At 51.6% G+C, this 20,622-nt stretch overlaps 2 protein-coding genes across 2 annotated transcripts; one reads left to right on the forward strand and one right to left on the reverse strand.

The window, feature by feature from the left end:
- Positions 1-1,718: 1,718 nt before the first annotated feature.
- On the reverse strand, positions 1,719-11,687 carry EIF3L (eukaryotic translation initiation factor 3 subunit L). Its single transcript, XM_035551957.2, has 13 exons — positions 11,584-11,687; positions 11,383-11,431; positions 11,063-11,273; positions 10,406-10,485; positions 10,062-10,123; positions 8,631-8,700; positions 7,858-7,931; positions 6,644-6,815; positions 6,223-6,377; positions 5,279-5,449; positions 3,768-4,265; positions 2,655-2,735; positions 1,719-1,969 (listed from the first exon to the last, which is right to left on the reverse strand). Exons 1-13 carry the CDS (start codon positions 11,614-11,616, stop codon positions 1,931-1,933), a joined length of 1,695 nt encoding a protein of 564 aa, XP_035407850.1. The 5' UTR covers positions 11,617-11,687; the 3' UTR covers positions 1,719-1,930.
- A 203-nt stretch (positions 11,688-11,890) lies between these two features.
- Positions 11,891-17,441, forward strand: ANKRD54 (ankyrin repeat domain 54). Its single transcript, XM_035551900.2, has 8 exons — positions 11,891-12,113; positions 12,225-12,272; positions 13,463-13,561; positions 13,937-14,008; positions 14,388-14,435; positions 14,542-14,666; positions 14,930-15,037; positions 15,694-17,441. Exons 1-8 carry the CDS (start codon positions 11,891-11,893, stop codon positions 15,766-15,768), a joined length of 798 nt encoding a protein of 265 aa, XP_035407793.2. The 3' UTR covers positions 15,769-17,441.
- Positions 17,442-20,622: the final 3,181 nt, after the last annotated feature.

Raw genomic sequence — 20,622 nt, forward strand, 5'->3', positions numbered from 1 at the left:
GGAAGACACTCTGGCAGGCACAAAGACAAGCAGCAACGTATTCGCCTATGCGAAAACAGCCTGAAAACACTGGAGGGTTTAAGTTGGTAAATACACGCAGTGAAACTTTGTCATCCAAACACATCAATCACGGATTAAAAATGGACTAAATCCCAGTAACACATTTGATTCGTTTTCTATGCTGTGAATTAGATCATGGAGATGCTGCCTTGCCAGAGGTTCCTCTGTTGTATATCACATCTACCTTAGCACGTTATCTGTGAAAAACTTGGGCTTCGGATAATGAGAAAGCGAGAGGGGTGTTGCTGCTGACAGCTCTAGTCACTGTGCTGCTGTTGGTAAATATACCCAGGCAGAAGAGTCACAGAATCACAGAATCATCTAGGTTGGAAGAGCCAGCCCTAAAAATTAAAAGGACCAGATTCTCTTGGAACACCACCCAGCTCCTGTTTTGCTGCAATGCAGCAGCATCTCAATCCTTCCATTTAATGACTTGGTTGCCCCAAACCCTTCAAAACCAGGCATAAGTTCTGAGCAAGCACAACACCAGCAGCAGCAGCTAGAAGGCCAACAGGAGTCGCCCACTTAAACTGCGCTGCCTGTGCCCTGCCTGCTTGGGTTACGGGACTTCGTGATGGGGAATGCAACTTTTGAAGTTATCTAGGACAGCAGAAACTTGACCCTCGTTCAAACACAGCGTATAGTCCAACAAAGGCTTATTATTCCTGACTTCCAAACAGAATCACACATGAAGCCACGCTGGACTGCCAGGACCCTCTCTCAGTGGAAAGGAATGAAAGGGAGGGGTACCAGGAGGCAGACGGGGTACAAGACGCGTGCTTTGTGTAGCTTTCCTATTACACACGCAGGTTTTTTCTCTTGCACCTGTTGTTTCCACTCAAACACAAAACTATTTAAAGGCAGTCTGCAAAAGGAGAGAGGAGAGAGAGGGTGTGGAGGGTTGAAGATGCAATTCATTCTTTGCATCCTTTTCTCTTCCCCAATATTTATAGATCCTTGCTTCCCCTTCACAGGACTAATTTTCAGCTGCTCTTTCAAGGCACTGCAAGTTTGCCTGGAAGAATCCAAGGTGGCTGGAGAGCTAGGAAAACGTTTGAAGCTTAAAGCATTTAAAAGGTTTTAACAAATCGAATGCCCTCAGGCAATTTTCTGGGGAAAATGAACTCCATTAAATTAAGGGCCAGGACGTGGGCATTGCCTGTGCTGAAATAAAACACAGCCTCCAGCAAGGACATCTCATCAGATGACCAAAGTTAATATTGGTTGAATGTTTAAAAATATCCTTCCCTTCCTTTAAAAACATGTCGATCCACTTGGGAGCATTTCTACTTCTTAAGAGCTAAAAAAAAGAGGGGTGGGAAGACAAAAAGGCAACCTTCTAGGAAAACAACCACGACTCGGGTTTATTCAATGTGGAACAACAGCTGAAAGGAATAATATTAGCTTGCAACTTTTTCCATATCCTGTGGAAATGCTGTGGAACAGCTCCTTTTCTCCCTGTTCACCAGTCCTGCAGCCTTCCCTGTTCGCTGTGTGCAGCGCCTCACTGAGCCCGTAGAGCTATTCCCAGTTACCTGCTACAGCATCAGCCTCAGACAGCACAAACCGGCAGTAGCTGCCCGTACCTCCGGATGCAATTATGTTCTTACATGAAGGGGAGAAAAAAAAAAAGAAAGAGAATAGCAGATACCGAATGCTCACCAGGAAAATTCCACTCCTTTATTAGATGTCTCGTCCTTCGTAGGATGGTTTGAGCCAAATGAGTCTGCTTATTTAAAGTACAAAAACCTTTTGAGCCACAGAGGATTCCAGAAATGCCAGAACCCTGGGCTCCCCTCCCTCACAGCAAAGAGAATAACCTCTCCCACCCACTTCTCTGCTCAGGCCGACGGTTGAATCCACAGAAGTTTCAGGGTCTCTGGCCCATCTTCTTCAAGGTTCGGTTCAGCTGGAATTAGAAAAAGCAAAGGTCAGAAACATACACAGTGATCGACACGCTACTGATCTCCTTAGCAACCTTAATCCAGTGGCTCTACTCCTTCCTCTGCACCTCACTGCCAAAAGAGCTCTCGTGCAGCTGCAGGCAGTGTGTGGAACTGAATTAGAGAAACTCCCTCCTCCTCTCCAAGACAGCAGAGGAAGATGTGGGGAGAAGAGAGGTTGCAAAGTTCTAGCAATGGTATCTTAACAGGGTAACCCTCAGCCACGTCCTGCTCACATCCCTGCGTCTCAGGATTTTGCTGCCAACGTTTCCAACCCCACAGCAGCCTCTGCTGGGAGAGCGGAGCAGTGACAGCACCTCACCTCCTGTCAAGTCTTTGAGGACGCTTTCTAGAGCCTTAGTTATGAGGGTAGAGATGTGAGGAACACCACACTTGTCCAGGGACGATGGAGTCCGCAGCATTAGAAAGTAAAACCCTCCTTTTCGGTGTGGCTCAACTGGATGAGCACTTCTTACACAAGAACATACCATTCCTCCAAAGTGAGCAGCTGCTGCTCAGACCACTTGCCTCTGCCCAGCAAGGCACGGCACAGCTGTCACACACAAAGCACTCCTTCATCAGGCTCTGCAGGGCCCAAACCTTTCCCTACTTTTCCCACAGAGCTAACACAGTTTTCCTGTCTGGCCTCACCTCCTCAAACTTGTGGATCTGGCGGATGAAGAAGTCCCCATAGCGTCGAGCAACCTTTGTGTCTGCAATGTGGATCATGTCCTGGGGACGGAAGAGCAGGAAGTCAGGAAAAGGACTGCGCTGGCAGTGAGCAGCGGGCACTGCCGAACAGGAGGGGCAATGAAAGGGGCTCGACTCCAGCCCCCGTTCAGCACCGCACACGTACCCGACCTGTGCTAGTCCCACAGCAAGCATTCTCTGGGGACTGCCTTCCCTTTACCCTCGCCTGTGACGGGTCCCAAACTTGCACTGTATTTGTTTCCCATGTTCTTGCGCCCTCTGCCTATTTTCAGCTCCTGTGGCAGCAGCTGGACAGCCCCAACCCCAGCTCACACTTTGGTTCCCTCTACCAGCAGCTAAAAGTGGTTCTGTCTACCAGGAGAGCTAGGCTGCCATGCAAGTCAGGCACAAATCTATTTGGTTCAGGTAAACAGGGAAGACAAGGCAACAACGAGACCTTGCGGGTACAGACCTGCTCTAAGGACAAAGAGCAAGGGGCAACATTTTCTCCTCGTTTGGCAGGCAGCAAGAAACCCAACTGCTTTGAAACAAAACCCTAAAAGGGTCTTTCCCGTGTTTCCTACTGCCCTAAGCTGCACGGGTAGGTTGGTGACAGGCCCATAGCTTGCATTTAGGTTCCTCCTAGAGCAGAGAGGGCTAAATGATGCTTCTGTGAGAAACAGAACTGTAACCCGACAGAGCCACACCCCTCCTTTGTCAAGCAAAGGAGAGACACGGGACACACCTACAAACCTGATAATCTCACCTGACGCTGACAGCACTATCTGTCACCCAGCTACCACCCCCTGAGAACACTGACAAACGATTCGCTCTGTCCTGGGGAAGACATTCAGGGCTTTTTTCTCCTGGGTGTGACGACTGCCAAAGCTGCCTGCAATATCCTATCGCTGTTCATCCACCAGCACTTCCATTAAGCACGGCTACAGCTTCATCGTGGGCAGCCACGCCCATCGCATGGCATGGGAATGTTTCCCACAGGCTGGAGCAAAACCCGGTGCTGCCACAATTTGCCGGGTGAAGGAACTTCCCAGCCAGCGAGGGGCAGATACCAACCTTGTCAATATAGAAGTCGACCTCAGAGGCGGACTGGAACTCCCCATCCAGCGCAGATATGCCGCTGGTCCAAACCAAGTTCTTCATCTTGTGCTTGAAGACAAGCAGCTGGATGCGAAACTCCTGTTCTGTCAGGTCCAAGAAGCCAGCAAGCTTGGCCACGGGCATGGTGGTATAGAGCTTGAGGAAGCTACGGATGGTGGAGAGCTGAGCCTGCTGCTGAACCTCGTCAGCAAAGACCTTGAGTTGCTGCAGGAAGGGCTCCTTGTGGTAGTTAGGGTGCACATTGTCATAGTTGGGCACCACGGGGGAGAGGAACTTGGGGCAAGCGTAACTGAAGAGCTCCTCGTAGACTTGAGCGTCCCCCTTCTGCATGCGCAGCATCTTATCCCCGTACTTCTCTCGCAGCTGCAGGTGGATGCTCTCGTCTATGCGCATGGGGTACATGGTGAGGGCGATGGCAAGGAGCGCGTGCATCTGCTCGTTCTGCTTGTTAATCTGAGGCAGAGAGGAGACCCCGTCAGCCTGTCGGTGGGCTCAGGATTTAGGGCGCAGGGGAGAGGAGGGAGCTGTGTTTTTCAGAGACAGATCCTCTACCCAGAGCACTGCTGGTCCTAATGCTCAAGGGGAACAGCACCAAGAAGTGCTTCTGGGCAAAGCAGATGAATGCTGCACCAAGCCTAACGTCAATGAAAAAGGGGAAACGACAAGAGGAAAGCACAGCGAGGGAATGTATCCACAGCCACGCAGAGCTTGGACGGCCAGAAGCAGGTTTGATTTCTTTGGTGCAAGAAAGCCCAGAGGAGTAGGTACAGGAAAGGAACGAGTTTAAGTCATCTCCTACACGGACTGGCGAGGGACTGTTATTAGGGAGGCCAGTGAAGAAAAGAGTGAGAAGGAAAATTCGTATGAGTGAGGGATAAAACAGTTATGTGGCTAAAACTTACACGCCAAGTTTTTGAAGTGCCACGGAAATAGGAACTGCCTGATTTGGCTACACAAGGAGTTGTAAATGAATCATAAGGATGACGAGGAGAGAACAGCAGCAAGGTAGTTAAAAAAAAAAAAAAGGCATCAGAGGTAGCTTAGGTGGAGAACGACAGAAGCTTTGTTTTAGCCACGATGAGTTTAAACAATTTGCATGTGACTATCTGATAACGGAAATATATCTGATAACAGAAGTAGCCTGAAACACGGGACTGAACAGGACTGAGTTTTAAGGAGCTTTGGCAAGAATATCATTTAGCAGCTGACATTCATTCACGACACTGCCCACAGGAAAAACGCAGATGGAACAGGGGCAACTGCACAGCGAACAGCTAAAAGAACCAGTAACGCAGCTAAAAGAAAACTGACACAAATGGCAAAGCAGGTCAAAGGATCTCCAGTCACCATCAGTCTAGAAAATAAAGCTGGACTATTAGATGGGGGTTATTGGGTGACAGAGGAGGGACAGGAAAGGAGACAGCAGCTTTCTCTTTTGGCAAGCCTAGACCCACTCTCTCTCTTACCATCTCGTACTTGTAGGTTGTCCTCTGAAACATGCTCTTGGTCCTCTGGATGTAGAGGAGGATGTTGGCAAAGACGCGGATGGCATCCTGGTAACGCCGCATCATGAGGTAGGCGAAGCCCACGTAGTAATAGGTGGTCACCTGGCACTCAGGCACCCGGGAGTACATGCTCTGGGAAGGACGGACGAACCGTTAGAGGGGAGACAAGCACCTCTGACCCCAGCAGCTCGTTACCCAGCATCCAGACACCTCTGCCTTTACTCCAGTCTGAAATATTGTAGGAAACCTCACCTCACGCCCATCCCTGCACTGGCTTCCTCACTGCTTGTTAGATCATCCCACGCCCTACGTTTTCTAGTTTTGGCTTCCTGCAAGCAGGAGACCCTTGCGCTGTGCCTAGTACTGCTCCACTCAGCTCCCCTTCTCGCTATTTCCCGCCGAGCCTTGGACCAAGCCCGTGTTGCAGAGGGACTTTTTTTAGGCACTGTTGTCACAAGTAACACCCAATCCTAGAGCAAACACATGCAGGGTGGGAGTGGGCACAGCGAGAACAAGAGGGTCGAAAAGAAGAGGAATGAGCCATAAACCAAGGTGGGAGCGAGGTATCCCGCTAGCACTGTGCTACCGCTCACAATTCAATTAACACTGCCCCTGATGACGCTGCCTTGCACAACGCAGCAAACAAACCTCCTAAAGAATCGGGTGTATGTGCTACAACGGCGGCAGTCATTATCATATGGCTCGATTTGCTGCCAAAGCTCCAGCTGTGTTCTGCACACACAAGTGTGGAACTAGATGTTTCTTCCAGCTAATCCTACGAACAAACTCCTGACAACAGCGACAACCTCCTCCTCAGCCACAGGATCAATTACGGCAATTTTTCAGGAGCCTATCTGAACAGAAGCATTTGGAAAACTACGGTGGAGGATTTGCTGCCTCGTTACCTTCTTGTTGAGCTCAATGTTCTCCAGAACCTTGATCGCTTGGTAGTAATCCCCCAGCAGGGAGTGCAGACGCAGCAGCCCAACCAGGCTGAAATAGCCCAGCATCTTGTAGAGGGAGTGGCGACCATATTCACCAGCCACACTTTCAGGATCACCTAGGAACAAAAAAGGAGCCGTTATGCTGTCCCCCCAAGGGAACGACCTCTCCTTTCCACACCTCTGTGTTTACAAATAAAGGAGCAGGACCTCCAGTGTAATCACTCCTCACGTAAGGCCTATGAGAACATAAGAACCTCTTCCCAGTCAAACCATCCAACGATGAAGGGTTTGATCCAGCTCCCAGATCAAGAAAACAGCTTGCTCAAACCAAAGCAAGGCAGCAGAGACACCAACCTTCCGTGGCATCACCCAGCTATCTCACCTCCACTTGTGTAGACCTCCAGCTGTCGGTTGATGTTGGATTTGTCCACCAGAGAGTGCAGCACGTTAAGGACACTGTGGACGTTCCAGATCTTGGGGTTGGAACGAAGGAAATCAATTTCTTCTTCAGACTTCTTGGCTGTCTTGCAGCGGTACTGGCTGAAAGACTGGAACTGTGGGGAAGAAGCAGATTTGATGTTGAGGGGCTAGTTTGGAGACGTTCATCTAAGTGCAGTAAGCTCACGAGCTGATCACACAAATGCAGTACGACAAGCTACAAGTCCCACGGAGTTTAACTTGAGAACACCCGGCAAACAAAATGGCAAATTTTGGCAAAAAAATAAAAATATACCACCATTAAAATACTTAAAGAAAAAACTGGTACTGTGCAGAGGCAATCTGAGGAAAAAGGCCAGTAAACACAACCAAGTGAAAGATCTCTTTGACAATTAGGACAGGCAACTAAACACCAATTTGCTGTCTAAGGAAGTAACAAAAAGAATGACCAAGTCATAAGATGTGTCCGCACACAAGACACCCATCCTTTCTTATCTAAGCTTCACAAGACTGCACTTGAGGAATTCCAAGCACCTCTACAATATTAAGTTACACACAAAGGAGTCTGTAGAGAAAAACCAATAGTATTTGAGATCTGAATTACTGCACTCCGAACAGTAAGCATAAAAATATTTCCTAACATCAAGATCTTAGACCATAGACTTCAAATAAGGTCAGCAATCTCTCAGTGCATGCATAAAGGCCCTGCAAACTACAAAATACAAAACTAAAGTAAAACCATGTAACACAACAGAACTAGTATGAACAAGTACGTTAATAAAGTCTTTGCGGTTATAGCAGCAGATTTCAGTCCGGCTCTGTACAAACCAGGCAAAAATGGAGCTGTAAAAAAAAGCAAACCAAATGAGGAAAAAAAAATAACACCACCACCACCACAAAAACCCAAACAACGCAACAACTGAAACAGAAATATCAGCAGCAGTTCAGGACTCCCTAAATGGCTCCTGGTAGCTGAAAAACCTGTATATTTACAACTGCTTCATCTACCCAGTGTCACACAAATAACAGCGCTCACCAGAGTTGTTTGACCTGCAATGGTACCCTAGATATGAGAATCGCAGAGAGGAAGACGGAAAATTTAGTAGTGCTAATAGAGGCGAGGCCACCCCACAATGGCCCAGTCTTAGAGTCACGTACCTGGTATATGAATTCATCGATAATATCCCAGAGCCACTGGTTGGGCAGTTCCAGAGGAGCAGGACCATCAGCATCTGCAGAAGACCGTTAGTAACAGATGAGAAATTAACGCCTCGAGCAAGAGCAGTGGCAGAACTGGAGGAAGAGGCAGAACTGAGAACACAAGAATTCTCCTGAGCTGGGAAATACAGCAGCAGATGAATGAAGTTTGCAGCAGGGAGGTGATATGTAGCTCTGGCTACCTCAGCTGCCTTCATTTTTAAATACGAGTGTGTACGGGGTTAATGTCTAGAGCGTGACTGCTCAGCAGCAGCGATTCTCAGAAACCGCACACAAATTCTACGGGTCTATCCCAGCCACTTTTCTCTGCAAGACGACTGGCAGGAAGTCACAAACATTTAAATTTATCCCAAGCGGAGTCAACAACAGTAAAGAGCTGTGAAACGCTGCTGCAGTTTCCTAGCTTACCTTTACGCGAAAATTCAAGGAAGATGGAAAACTAGATAAGTTTTGGTTTGTTTTTCTTTCTTTCTCTTCTCTCCCTTTAGAACATTTCAGAGAGCACTGTAAACTGTTTGGGCTTTTTGTGGTTTAAAGTTCCTGGATGTAAAGTTCAATAAATTCAAATATATGGAAAGCTCATGGACTACTTTTCTCTATACGATCCATAAGGAAACGTCTTCCGGTTTCTCTCCCTTTCTCCAGCTTTATCCTTGCCACTCATTTTTTCCTCTCCAAAACGCACAAACCAAAAGAGAACTGCAGCAACTCACTCAGGATGTAGTTGAAGAGATTGCAGTAGTTGTAGTAAGATTCAAATCTCTGCTCCAGAGTGGGGCCCCCCTGCAATGAGAAGGCAGTACAGTCCGTTTAGTTTGAAGCACAGCAGGACTGAATTTACGGGCAATAACGTAGGAAGGACAGTCAACGGTCACAGCATTTGAGGGTATAATTTGGCGATGTTAGCGCCAATTTTCAACCAGGACACCATCAGCACCACCCAGAAAACCTGAAATTGTCTCACTATGGTCCAGTAGAAGAGGGCTAGGGTTAGGTGGCTTGTATCACTGAAATCTCCTACAAATAGAATGCCTTAACTCTCCTCGTCCAGACTGTCCTCTTGCTGTCCAGACTTAGGAACTTCATATCACATTCAACAGCTTCTTGTCCTTCTCCCTTCACGAAGGACCTTGGACCCTAGACAATACTTTCAAACGCTTTCGAAAGACCAATGAACACAGTAGGGAATCACTCTTCCTAGAGCCATCTTCCTTGTTTCACCTGTAGACACCCGTGGACAGTTTGAGAACCTCTTACAGAGCACCTCAAGAAACCAGTCTCTCCTGTTAAAGCAAGCCTTGGTACTTGGGTTAATACATCAAGCGTTCTGAAGTTCCCATTTCTCCACCCTCTGGTCCCCATCAAAGCTACAGCTATTATTCATCTACCCTGTAAGTCACATACCTGTTCTGTTTCTTTCCTTAAACAAACGAGAACTAGTTTGATTTTCCTACTGATTTCAAATTAGCCTTTTTAAGGGGAAAAAAAAAAGTGTTTTTCCATAGATTATTATTTCCTCTGTTTCCTTTTCCTCTTCGGTGCCCATGTTTCCTTTTCCACGAGGCACTCTGACCCCATACGGTCTTTTAATCGCAAACAATGTATCCTTCTCTTGTGACACCCACTCTCATGGCACCCCCTCTCATCCACCTGATGATCTGAAGAACAAATAAAGAGCCACAAAGGAACACGCAAAACAAGCCGATCTCTAAGTCCTGTATTTACAGCTCTACCCAGAAGAAGACTCAGCTCCCTCCCAGCACCTCCTTCTCCCCTAAGTTTGTCAGTGACAAACTGCCACATAACGGCCTCCTGAAAACGCAGACCAGGCCTTCTTTTTCGTACCAGCTGTCATGGAAACCTGCACGCTAATTACAACCAAGTTTGGGGAGACACCTAACGAGCTTGAGAAAGAGAGTCAAGTCTTGCTTTTCAGCTATCAGCAAATCTTTGCTCAACTAACAAAAAGCAAGGATTTTAAGCTTCCCTAAAAGTAACTTGACTCATACTTCATAAACCTTTCCAAACTCGTTTTGCAAAAATTATGGAACCACTAATGCTATTGTGGCAAGAAGATTTGGCAAGTTTTCTGGCACAGAGAAGCCGGCGTACAACCCAAAGGAAGACACGGGGCAAATACTCACGCTGACTTTGGCATAGATGTGCCTGTAATACAGCTCCTTGTACAGGATGAGGAAAACTGCATCTGTGAAAGGTGGGAGAACTGAACGTTAGCAAACCACAAGGCTTAGGCAACTGGAACTCTCAGAGATGCTGGTGATGCTCTTACTGGCACAGTAATAAAGAGAGGCAAAAGAGGACGCTTTGCTCAGTTTTGACTTCCTGACAGGCATCTACTGATGGAGCTGCCGCAGTGAGCAAAGATGAGCGACTCAGAAATCAGCGACAGCGTGCTCCAGCTCATTAATAAATCAGAAGTGATTTAGTTCCTTAGCTCTCTGATAAGGAAAGAGGAAGAAATGCTTACCATTTCCAACCTGGGGGGCAATGGCCTCCGCCTCTGGCCATGGGGTATTCTTGAAAAACCTTTCTGTCAGCTTTGTCCAGCTGAAAGATAGACACACACATGGCTTGAGAAACCGTTTAGCAGTACCAGAGAGCGGGAGTTAGGAGTTCACAATACAGAAGGCTTGGACTTGACGGGAAGTAGAGCAACATCCCCCTTTATTAAGACCAGTGTCGAAGCAAAGAAGGGCAAACAGAGAAATGAAATTCTTTCATTTGTCTGTAAAGCATGGAACAGTTGCACGTGTTACTTTTACATTCTCTTTATGGTAAAGTAACGCAGCTATGGGCACAAATGGGAGCACCTGTAGAGAACAGACGTGACTATAGCTCGTCGCTTTCTACAAACCGGCACAGCTGGGCTCACTTTTTGCTGCCGACATCCCACGGGACCTGTATGTTCTTTCAGGTGGGTCACAACTCACTTAGACTTCTGTTAAACTAATGGCCTAGAATTATGTTTTTGTTTTGTTTTTCCAATTTAATTCAAGCCGCGGGCTGTATTTTAAAGAAAACCCAGAGCTGGAACAAGACCACTAGTGATTCCTTAAACAAACTGGGAGTGATTTCAACCGGTTTTGAGGGGCGATTCTCCCCCGTGGGAAGGCCGGCCTGGTACCTGTTCTCGTAGATGTCCTGGATCTCGTACACCTTCTGGTCGATGACGTCGCTGGAGACGCGGCTGGCCTGCAGCTCGTACACCTTCTGGTCGATGAGATCCGACACGGTCTTGTGGAAGTACTGGATGAAGTTTTTGATCACCTCGGGGATCACCTGGTAGGTCTGCTGCTCGTACTGCCGCTCGTAGGCCAGGTCCTGCTTCGGGTCCCCTGCGAGGGGCAGAGAGAGCGGCGGTTGGGGGAGGGGGGGGGGGGTGTGTGTGGCAGCCCCCCCAGGGCCTGCTCGCACCCCTCCCGGCGGGCTGCGGCCCGCACTCACCCGTGTGCAGGTCGTAGTCGGCCGAGTAGGCGTACGGGTCGTAGGCGGCCTGCGGGAGAGAGGTCACCGACGTGAGCCCCGATCCGCATCCGGATCAGAATCCGGATCCCGATCCCAATTCGGATCCCGATCCGGATTCCGATCCCGATTCGGGTCCGGTCCGGTCCGGCCCGGCCCCCCACCCCCTCGCGCCCCCCTCACATCGTTGTCGTAGTCCTCGCCCGGGTAGGCCATGGCGGCGGCGCGGCAGGAAGGAGGAAGGCCGGGCAACCCGGCGTGCGGCTACGGCGGAGGTGAGAGGCCGCGCGCTCTCATTGGTTGAACTAACCGTCTGTCTTCGACTCTTCTCTCTGACTGGGTACACCGCCTGCCCATCATCCCCACCCAGCTCCCGCCTCCGCGGCCGCGCCGGGGGCGTGCTGCGCCTCCGATTGGCCGAGCCGAGCCGTTGCCGTGGCGACGGGCTAGTCCCGCCCCCCCCCGGCGGCCCGGCCCGCTCCGTGAGGGGATGGAGGAAGGCGGCGGCGGCGGCGGCGGCGGCGCGGGGCCGGCAGCGGGGCCAGGCCCGGGGCTGGGCCCGGCGGTGGCGGCGGCGGGGGACGGCGGCGCGCTGGGCTGCCTGCACGTCCTGTGGCAGCGGGACGAGCCCGCCGGCAAGATCCCGGCCCGCCGCCTGCGCAGGGCCGCCCGCCTCCACCGCCGCCTGGGGCCTACGGGCAAGGAGAGCCACGGTGAGGGGGGCCGGGAGGGGAGGGGGGGCCTGCAGCGGGCCCGGGGGGAGCTTCCCGGCCTCCCTCCCCCCCCCCCGGGCCTGCACGGTAACGGCCGGCTTCTCTCCACAGCGCTGAAGAGGCTGCGCGAAGCCGCCAACGGGAACGATTTGGATACAGGTGAGGCGCCGGGCTGCATAAGGCAGCGTGGCACTGATTGATCGGCCCCATTGTCATCGCCTGGCCTGCTCTGTGCTGTTCCCTCGGCCGAACTGTGCACCAGGCCCTGCTGCGAAGGGAGCTGGAAGCTGAGCTGGCGTGTGGGAGCTCCTGAAATGTCAGACAGGGGGTTGCCGGGCACCCTTCAACCCCAAAATACACCCGGCATCACGAACTGATGGGTACAGCCACCCGTGAGCTCTGGCAGGGCAGGAGGGACGCGGCTTGGCTTCAGTCACCGAGTAAAAATGAAGACCAAAAGAGTCAGGCTTTATGAAAATCCTGTTTCTTTCACTTTAGTTCTGGACCTGTACTTGAGACGCGGGTTCCCCTGTTTATAATCCTGAGGTGTTCCGTGTACCCCACAGCTTGAGGAAAAGTTGGCAGCTCTGTTGGAGAAGCAGCTGGGTGGAAGAGCAAGGGGAACAACCGCAAGTAGATGATGATAAGGCTACTGGGGCTCTTCATTAGCTCACTTCCATACATCATCTCTTAACAGTATATTCATACTGCCACTTGTAGGGCAAAAACTAGGGCTGCCAGTCAGTAGCCGCCACTCTTAGGGCAAAAACTAGGAGCTGCAGGTGAACCCAGGAAGTGGCCTATTCAAAACAGATGCGAAGAGGTAGTTTTTCCTCACTGGGCGGAGTTACACTGTGAAACTTGTCACCGTGCGTCCACACTGATGTGCAAAGTCCATGCAGATGCAAAAAACGACTGCAGAAATCCGTGAAGACAGCCCGTGGAGGGCTGTTGACCACACGTTGCTATTTCTGGCTTGGGAATTGCCTGAGATACAAATGACTCAAGGCTGTGAGGGCTAGCCTCGCATCCTTGGCATCATTTTGTACTCCATTTGCTGCTGATTGTTCTTGGAGCCTGAATATTTGGCTAGACAGATCTTGAGCATTAGCCATTACAGCCGTTGGGTTGTCTTTTAAGGCAGTGCGTGCGAGCTGACAAAGGCTGTAGCAGGGGAGGAGGGCGTGTTGCTGGTTCTGCTGAGCCTGGATGCCTGCTGGAGCTGGCTCATGCCCAGCTGACGGCGTGCACAGTCCACATTTAGCTGCAGAAGAGCGGGTGGCATCACCCCTTTCTGGTCAGGTGCCCCCTCAACTCACCTGCGTCCTTCTCCTCCTTGGCGCTGTCAGTGCAGCAACTCCTGGAGGATGGAGCCGACCCCTGCGCTGCAGACGACAAAGGCCGGACAGCCCTGCACTTCGCCTCCTGCAACGGCAACGACCACATCGGTGAGTGGGGAGGGGTCGCTTTTGGGGGATGTTCTTTCTTCTGGTGCAGCGCGTGATGGAAGTTGCCGGTTCTGTGTGTTTTGTGGCAAAGTTGCCAGCTGAACTCCAGCTGTGGGACTTGCAATCCCCGTGCTGGGGTGGGAGCAGCGGCAGCTCCCAGCTGTAGGGCCGTGCTGGTGCAGAAGGAAGGATGTCCTTGGCCCCAGTCCTTCCTCTCCGGGAGTGAGGGAGCTGGAGAGCTGAGAGAAGCACCCCTAATGCAGGTGCAGACCTGTGGCACGCCGTGTGCTGCCAAACGAGGCTTCTTTCAGCAGCGAGGTTTGTTCAGTGGGGCAGAGGGAAGGGACTGACGTGGCTCTGTTTCGTTGTTCCCAGTGCAACTGCTTCTGGACCACGGCGCTGACCCAAACCAGAGGGACGGGCTGGGGAACACTCCCTTGCACCTGGGTAAGTGCCACGCAGCTCAGCTCCGCGTGCGGGGAGGTGAGGTGAGCGCTGCGTCGCTCTCCTTCCTTTGCATCTTCTGTCCTGCGCGTCACAGTATGCATCCCCAGCTTTAAGAACTTCGGAGGGATTCTTTGCATTCAGTACCTTCATCCCTGAGGAGGGTTTAGGGTCAGATTTAGAGAAATCCCATTTCCCTGCCTCTGCCAGCCCCAAGGAGCATGAGATCTGTTCCAGAGAGAGTACCCGGGCTTGAGCATGAGATTACACTTAACGGTGGGGCTCTTCCTCTTTCTCACGGCAAAGAGCCTTGGGAAAGCGGCAGGAATTTCGTTGTTTGCTAGTACCTCTGAGTTGTGTGTCCTGTGTTTTCCCTCCCCAGCTGCCTGCACGAACCACGTTCCTGTCATCACCACGCTGCTGCGCGGAGGTAACGTTTCCTCTCTAACAACCGCAGCCTGCCCCTGCCCTGTTGACGTTCCCCAGGAACACTGGGTCTTTAAGACAGACCTCGCTTTCTGTCCTTGCTCCTGCAGGGGCCAGAGTCGACGCCTTGGATCGAGCTGGCAGAACCCCGCTGCACCTCGCTAAATCGAAGCTCAACATCCTGCAGGAAGGGCTCTCCCACAGCCTGGAGGCCGTACGCCTCGAAGTGAAACAGGTAAAAGAAACGGTCCCACGTCCTGGTGAGGTGCTGCAGCCGCTGGCAGCCTCCCGCGTGCTACAGGTCACATATTTAGCAGCTGTTTTAAATACCTGTCTCTAGTCTTTTAGCTGCTCTGGGGAGAGTTTGACTTCTTCCTTCTGTTTTCGGAGACCTTCCTTTTTCCAACCACCGCTCTGAATTTTAACTGCTCTTCCTGCTAAGACATCCCAGCCTGATGTGGCTGTCTGACGGTCGCCTCTTCTGCCTGGTGGTTTCAGATTATCCAGATGTTGCGGGAATACCTGGACCGCCTGGGGAGGCACGAGCAGAAGGAACAGCTGGACGACCTCTGCTCGAAGTTACAGATGACCAGCACAAAGGAGCAGGTAGGCAGCGTCGGGCTACTGTGACTCACCTGCTTGTGGTGTGGCTTCTGCGTTCAAGAGGGTTACTACGTGAGCGAGGGAGCTTTAAGGACAGGCTTGTGGACGTGTTCTTGCTCACGCTGGGTGACGTGGCCAAGTTACGTGGCGACTTGTGGTACTCCTTTGGCTGGACTTCAAAATGCAGAAAGCATCGGGGTGTCCAGCAGCTCAGCAGAGAAGCTGGAAACCAGGTGTGCTGGGTGCACAGGCGTTTTAAGGCCAGCACAAACGCACAGGGTTTTGGTGCCTTTGTTTTACCCGTTTGGTTGGCTTTATTTTGTTTTCTTTTCTTTTTCCGGTAGAAAAGATTGGCCCTCGAAAACAGGCTTAGAGGCCATGGCCGTGGTACTCACTGTTGAGTTCTGAGTAGTGCACCAACGCGCTTCTATTTGAAGGGCTGGTTAGATGAGGTGGAGGTCAAGCATCGGAAAAGCTCCTTTGCCTTAGTTTAGGACTTGTTTGAGCGTGAGGACAGAAGTCCTCCTGCATGATTGTGGAACCAGTCGCTCAGCACGGGCGTTCCTGCGGATCCGGAGTCCCTGCTGCATGGGGTTTTTCTCTGGGGTGGCGGGCAGCTGCGTTCCCGTGCCCGATGTCCAGCTGTATTCTTCTGGCAGGTGGATGAGGTTACGGACCTCCTCGCCAGCTTCACGTCACTCAGCCTGCAGATGCAGAAGATGGAGAAGAGGTAACGGGCTTCCGACCCACGTCTCTGACCCAGAAGGAGAAGCCCTAGAGAAGAAGGCGCGCTTCGCAGACTGATGAATGAACGTTGCCGCCCCTGGCCGTGCCTGCCAGATCCGCGCTCTGGCTGGTGCTCGGACTGTCCCCGTGGCTGCCTCATGGGGAGGCTGCGGGGTTTGGACAGCAGAGTTCTGCAGCTGAGACTTTTGGGGAAGGAAAAAAAAAAAAAAAAAAAAAAAAAAAAGAGCTGTTCTTTTTGTCAGATGGGCTGGCACTGAGTAGGATACCCCTCTCGGAGGTATTCTGCCTTGTCCTAAGCACTTAGCTCAACGCAGGTCGGTGCTGGTGGCACGGGCAGTCGCCAGCCAGCTCAGCTCACTGCTGGCCACCTCACTCAGCTGCTGGCCACCGTCACAGACCTGCCTGGAACAGGCATCTTTTGCCACCACCGCAGTACCAAACAGCGTGGGGGGCGGGAAGTGGGCGCCTCGGACGACAGAAGGCTTTGTGCTGTGAGAATTACATGCACTTTAGTCTGCATGGTAGCAGCTGAGCAAACATACTGCCTTCAGAAACGCGCACCCAAGCTTAATCCTAACTGTCCCCAGAGCCTGCAGTCAGAGGGCAGAGAATCTGGCCGGTTACGATTGGGATACAAAGCTTTTAATCAAACTAGCAGGTTCCTCTGGGCACGGTGTATAAATCACTGCTGAAAGTTAATGCTTAAATACTAGGGTGAATCACCTGTGAAGGTTACCCAGGTAGACAGTTAGCGGGTCAGGGTTGCCCCGATGCAAAGATAAGGTTTAGGGGATGACTTAATATTAGCGCGGTTTTAGGCAGCCGTCTGCATCTTGTAAAAAATCAAACCAAAACCAAAACAACAAAAACCCAGCGTAACTGACTTTTCTGTTTCCTGCTACTGGCAGTCTCGGGCAGGAGGTCCAGCAGCAAGAGGAGCTGCTGTGTATTCAGCCATGTCGTCGGGCTGGGGTGAAGGTGGATTTAACCCCAACCCAGAGCTGACACCCAGGCTTGCTTGTCGTAGAGACACGCTGCTCCCGGGTCTTAAGTTCATTTTGAGGAATAAGTTGAGACTTCTGCCCAGGGTGATGCCGCTATGAAGGATGCAGGGAATTGCCCTTGCTGCTCTGCCCCGCTGTGGTTAGTAATGAAGACATGGGTTGATTTGGTTTGAAGCGGAGATGTGTGAAATCTCATAGGTAGGGCATGGACAGCAGCAGGGTGACGAGAACATGCCCAATAGTTCCCACCTGTGCAGCACACCTAAATGAGGAGGTGTGCTGGTAGCAATACCCACCCCACAGCTTGGGGATTGCTGGTTTGGAGTGTCAGTTCTTAGGATTCAGCTTAACCGGGTAACGGCCGCAGCCTGGAGCATTCCTCAGAGACATCTTCTCTAACACCTGGCCTCCTGTCCAGGAAAAGGACCTCAAAGCTGAGATACCAGAATACGCATTGCTTTTAGATGGGGTCATCCGCTGGTGCTGGAAGCCACGGTTAAGACACAGCATTGTGGTAGGGCTGGAGCTGTCACTGTGAATAACGTTACTTTGTTAGGATGTGCTGGAAGGGAAGGATGCGGAGGGGGTGGGAGACAATCTGACCTTTTTGTATTTTGAACTTCAATAAAATCCTGTGAGCGTTTTTTGGACTCCTCAGCCAGTTCTCTCTTTTCGGAGCGGCTCATTCCTCTTTACCTATGCTCCCGGCCCCAGGCACAGCACCAGGCTCTGTAACTGCTACTCTCGAACCTGGTATTGAAATCAGACGTGACAACACGAAATTGTTTGAATTCAAACAGCAGTCTGTTTGCAGAGCAAGGTACACGGCTGCTGGCTCGCTTTCCGATCTTGACTCCCACAGTCAAGGAATCCAAACTTTAAATCTAGTTAGTCGCTGTGAAACTGTACAAGCAGAGGGAAGAAAATCCCAGGGGGATTGCTTCAAGGTGGAAGACGGCATGCTGTGCAACGAGAAAAAGCAGTCTGCGCTCCTGCATCGGTATGGAGCTGGTGGGGAGGAGGCAGCAGAACTCAAGTCTTGCTCTGTGCCAAGTGAAATGTCTGTGCTGTGAAGAGGGCGAAGGGATTAAGTAGGTGCTAGGGAGGACATTGGGCAGGGCAGAGACTTCACAAAGAGGTCCCTGTGAGAGGAGCGGGTGACCTGTGTGTCCGGCCTGTCCCGGTCGTGCTTCCTCCCACCTCAGCCTAGGCTCGGTGACCACGTTCAGCCGGCCGCCACCGCTTCTGTGCTCAACAGCCTTGTTGCTGAGGAGACCATTAAGGTGCCCGCAGAGCAGGCGGATGAGGTGCTCTTATCGCTGCAGTTACCTTGGCTGCTGATGGTGTCTGCCAACTAGACGCGGCTTGGAAGCTTTCCACCCGACGGGGAATTCACTTAGCGGAGATCCAGCGCTAAGCTTTTAGCCCGAGCACTCAGGACCTCGTTGTCCACAGCTCTTCAGGCCTTTGTTTTGCCTGGTGCTGGAGTTTTCCGTAACTGCTCCTGACTGTATGCTTGGAGTGGAAAGGTGAGGGTGCTGCAGCCAGCCTGCAGTGTTTTTGCCTTGCCTTTCACAGCACTGCTGCCTCCGTGGGAGGCGAAGCAGCACTGGCAGGCCCCTGGAGGCTGGCACAATGAGCTGAGGCAACGAAGAGCAGCCTCGTCGCTGGCTTCGCTGCTGCTTCAGCGGTAACAGATAAAGAAAATGGGATCTGATTTTCAGTGGGGTGAAAAATATAGAGGAATCACCACACTCAATTTGTTGGGTCAGCCGGCCATGTTCCGCAGCTCTGTCTCAGAAGGGAGTTAGGTGCTGTGGAGGGAAAGAAGAGGTTCTGGGGGAGAAAGCGAGCGTGGCTTCACACTGTGCTGGGAGCTGCTCCCAGGCTCCATCTGTTTTTCCTTCTGCTCCTGGCACAGAGTTTTCAGCCTCACTCAGCCGCTTTTCCCCCTGCCCTTGCACCCTGGCCATGGATTTGCCTGCGCAGCCCATAGGTGTGAGGCTGGTGGCAGCTTCCCACATTCCCCGGAGGTGTCTGCTACTGTAATGATGAAAACAACAGCACAGGGCTTCACTCTGCTGTTTATTTTGCCATTAAACTCGGTCCAACCTCCATTTTTCCCTTGCATTACACTGACAAGCACCACATTTCAGGCCTTTCTCGAGTGGCGGTGCCCATCCTCCTCCTCAGGGCCGTGGCGCCAGGCTGCCAGCAGGCTCTGGCAGACAGGACTTGACCCAAAGCCCTGCTTCCCCCTCACCACTGCCTGGCCTCCAAACGTACTCCAATTCCCCTCCTCATTCAGAGCACGGCTCCGCAGCGACTTGCTGAATCCCCAGCCACTGACCCCAACAGCGACCCCACCAGCCCCGCGTGAAGTGCTTGTGCTGTAAGACACAAATAAAACCAGCCAGGCTGAGGATCTGGCTCATTCAAGCAAGTGACAACTTGAAACCTGCTTGCGTGTCACTGAGGACCCACGGCAGAAGCAACAGCCCCGTACGAAGCCTCCCAACAAAGCTGCGTGGATGTTTCAGAGCAAAAGGCCTTGCTCTGAAGCAGCCACTCACCCACGCTTGTGAACGCGAAGCGTGTGCTGCGGTAATGCATGAGCATCAAGAAGCTGTTACCTTTCACTCTTCAGCAGTTGAAATAATTAAACTCCAGGGTATCGAGCCAACATCTGAACACCATTACTTCCTCCGCTTTTACCTTTCCAGCGGACTCCAAATCCATCATGGTAATTATCCTCTGTGCTGCTAAGGAGGCCCCATGAAGCATCTCCAGCAAACCTTCCACCCTTTCATCTGCTTCCTCCGCTCATTCAGCGAGCAAGCTGGATTTCATCTCCTCCGTCATGGAAAGGTACTGGCAGAAAGATGCCTTCCTCGTGCACTGCACCCAGCCAGCATGGGAGAGCAGCCCCGAGCAGCTCAGGGCCCAGGGGATGGCTAGGTGGAAGAGCCAGCAGTTTTGATTAGGGAGCTGATGAAGGAGATGCAGCAAATAGCACTCATCTGTTGTTTTCTTTCTTTCTTTCTTTTTTTTTTTTTCCTGAAAGCTTTGAGTGGGGAAGATATCATGTGGTTTGCAGAAGAGCTGAAATAATCAGCTGGCAGCCTGCTAAGCCCGGTCAGGGATTAGGAACCAGAAGACAGGCGGCTAAACCCAAAAGCAAATAAGCAGAGTTTCCTATAGCTAACGGGCTCGCTGGGGAAAGGCCCAGGTACCAGAAGCAGCACAAAACCTATAGGACATGCTGCCCATGACTGTCACCTCACCCCAAAGCTGTCCCTTGCCTGCTTTTATGGCAGAGGCAGCTGCCCAGCCTGCCCTCACTGCCCCACCGAGCTGTGCTCAGTCACTGCCCAGGTGTGGCCAGCCCTGAGAGGGTTAAAGCCAAGCTCATCAGCCCGAGTGATGACAAGCAGGGAAGAAAATATAAGCAAGTAATCATTAATTAAGGTGAAAAGCTGGAAGCAGAGACCTCCGAATGCTAATCAGTCTGACGGGGAGGCTGCGTGCAGAACAGCAATCAAGCTCCTTCAGCTTTAATTACAGCCAGCTCGGTATCAAGGATAAGTCACATTTTCTTCTCCCCTAGCTTTGAGCTGTTGGACCGGTTGGAGCGTGCGTGCTGTTACTGGGCAGACTGGAATTCCCTCCTGGCTATGGGAGCTCCCCAAGCCAGACACAGTGTCTGCCCTTCCCGCTCACGTGCTCCCCAAAACAGGGGCTCAGCCCCAGAGAGCTAAGGAACATGAGCCTGGGCTTGCAGAGGCTTGCTGGGCTAAATGAACCTTCTCACGCAGGTTTTCCCCCTGTCTTCTTTGT

The sequence above is a fragment of the Cygnus atratus genome, chromosome 1, assembly GCF_013377495.2.
Source record: "Cygnus atratus isolate AKBS03 ecotype Queensland, Australia chromosome 1, CAtr_DNAZoo_HiC_assembly, whole genome shotgun sequence".
Taxonomy (NCBI): domain Eukaryota; kingdom Metazoa; phylum Chordata; class Aves; order Anseriformes; family Anatidae; genus Cygnus; species Cygnus atratus.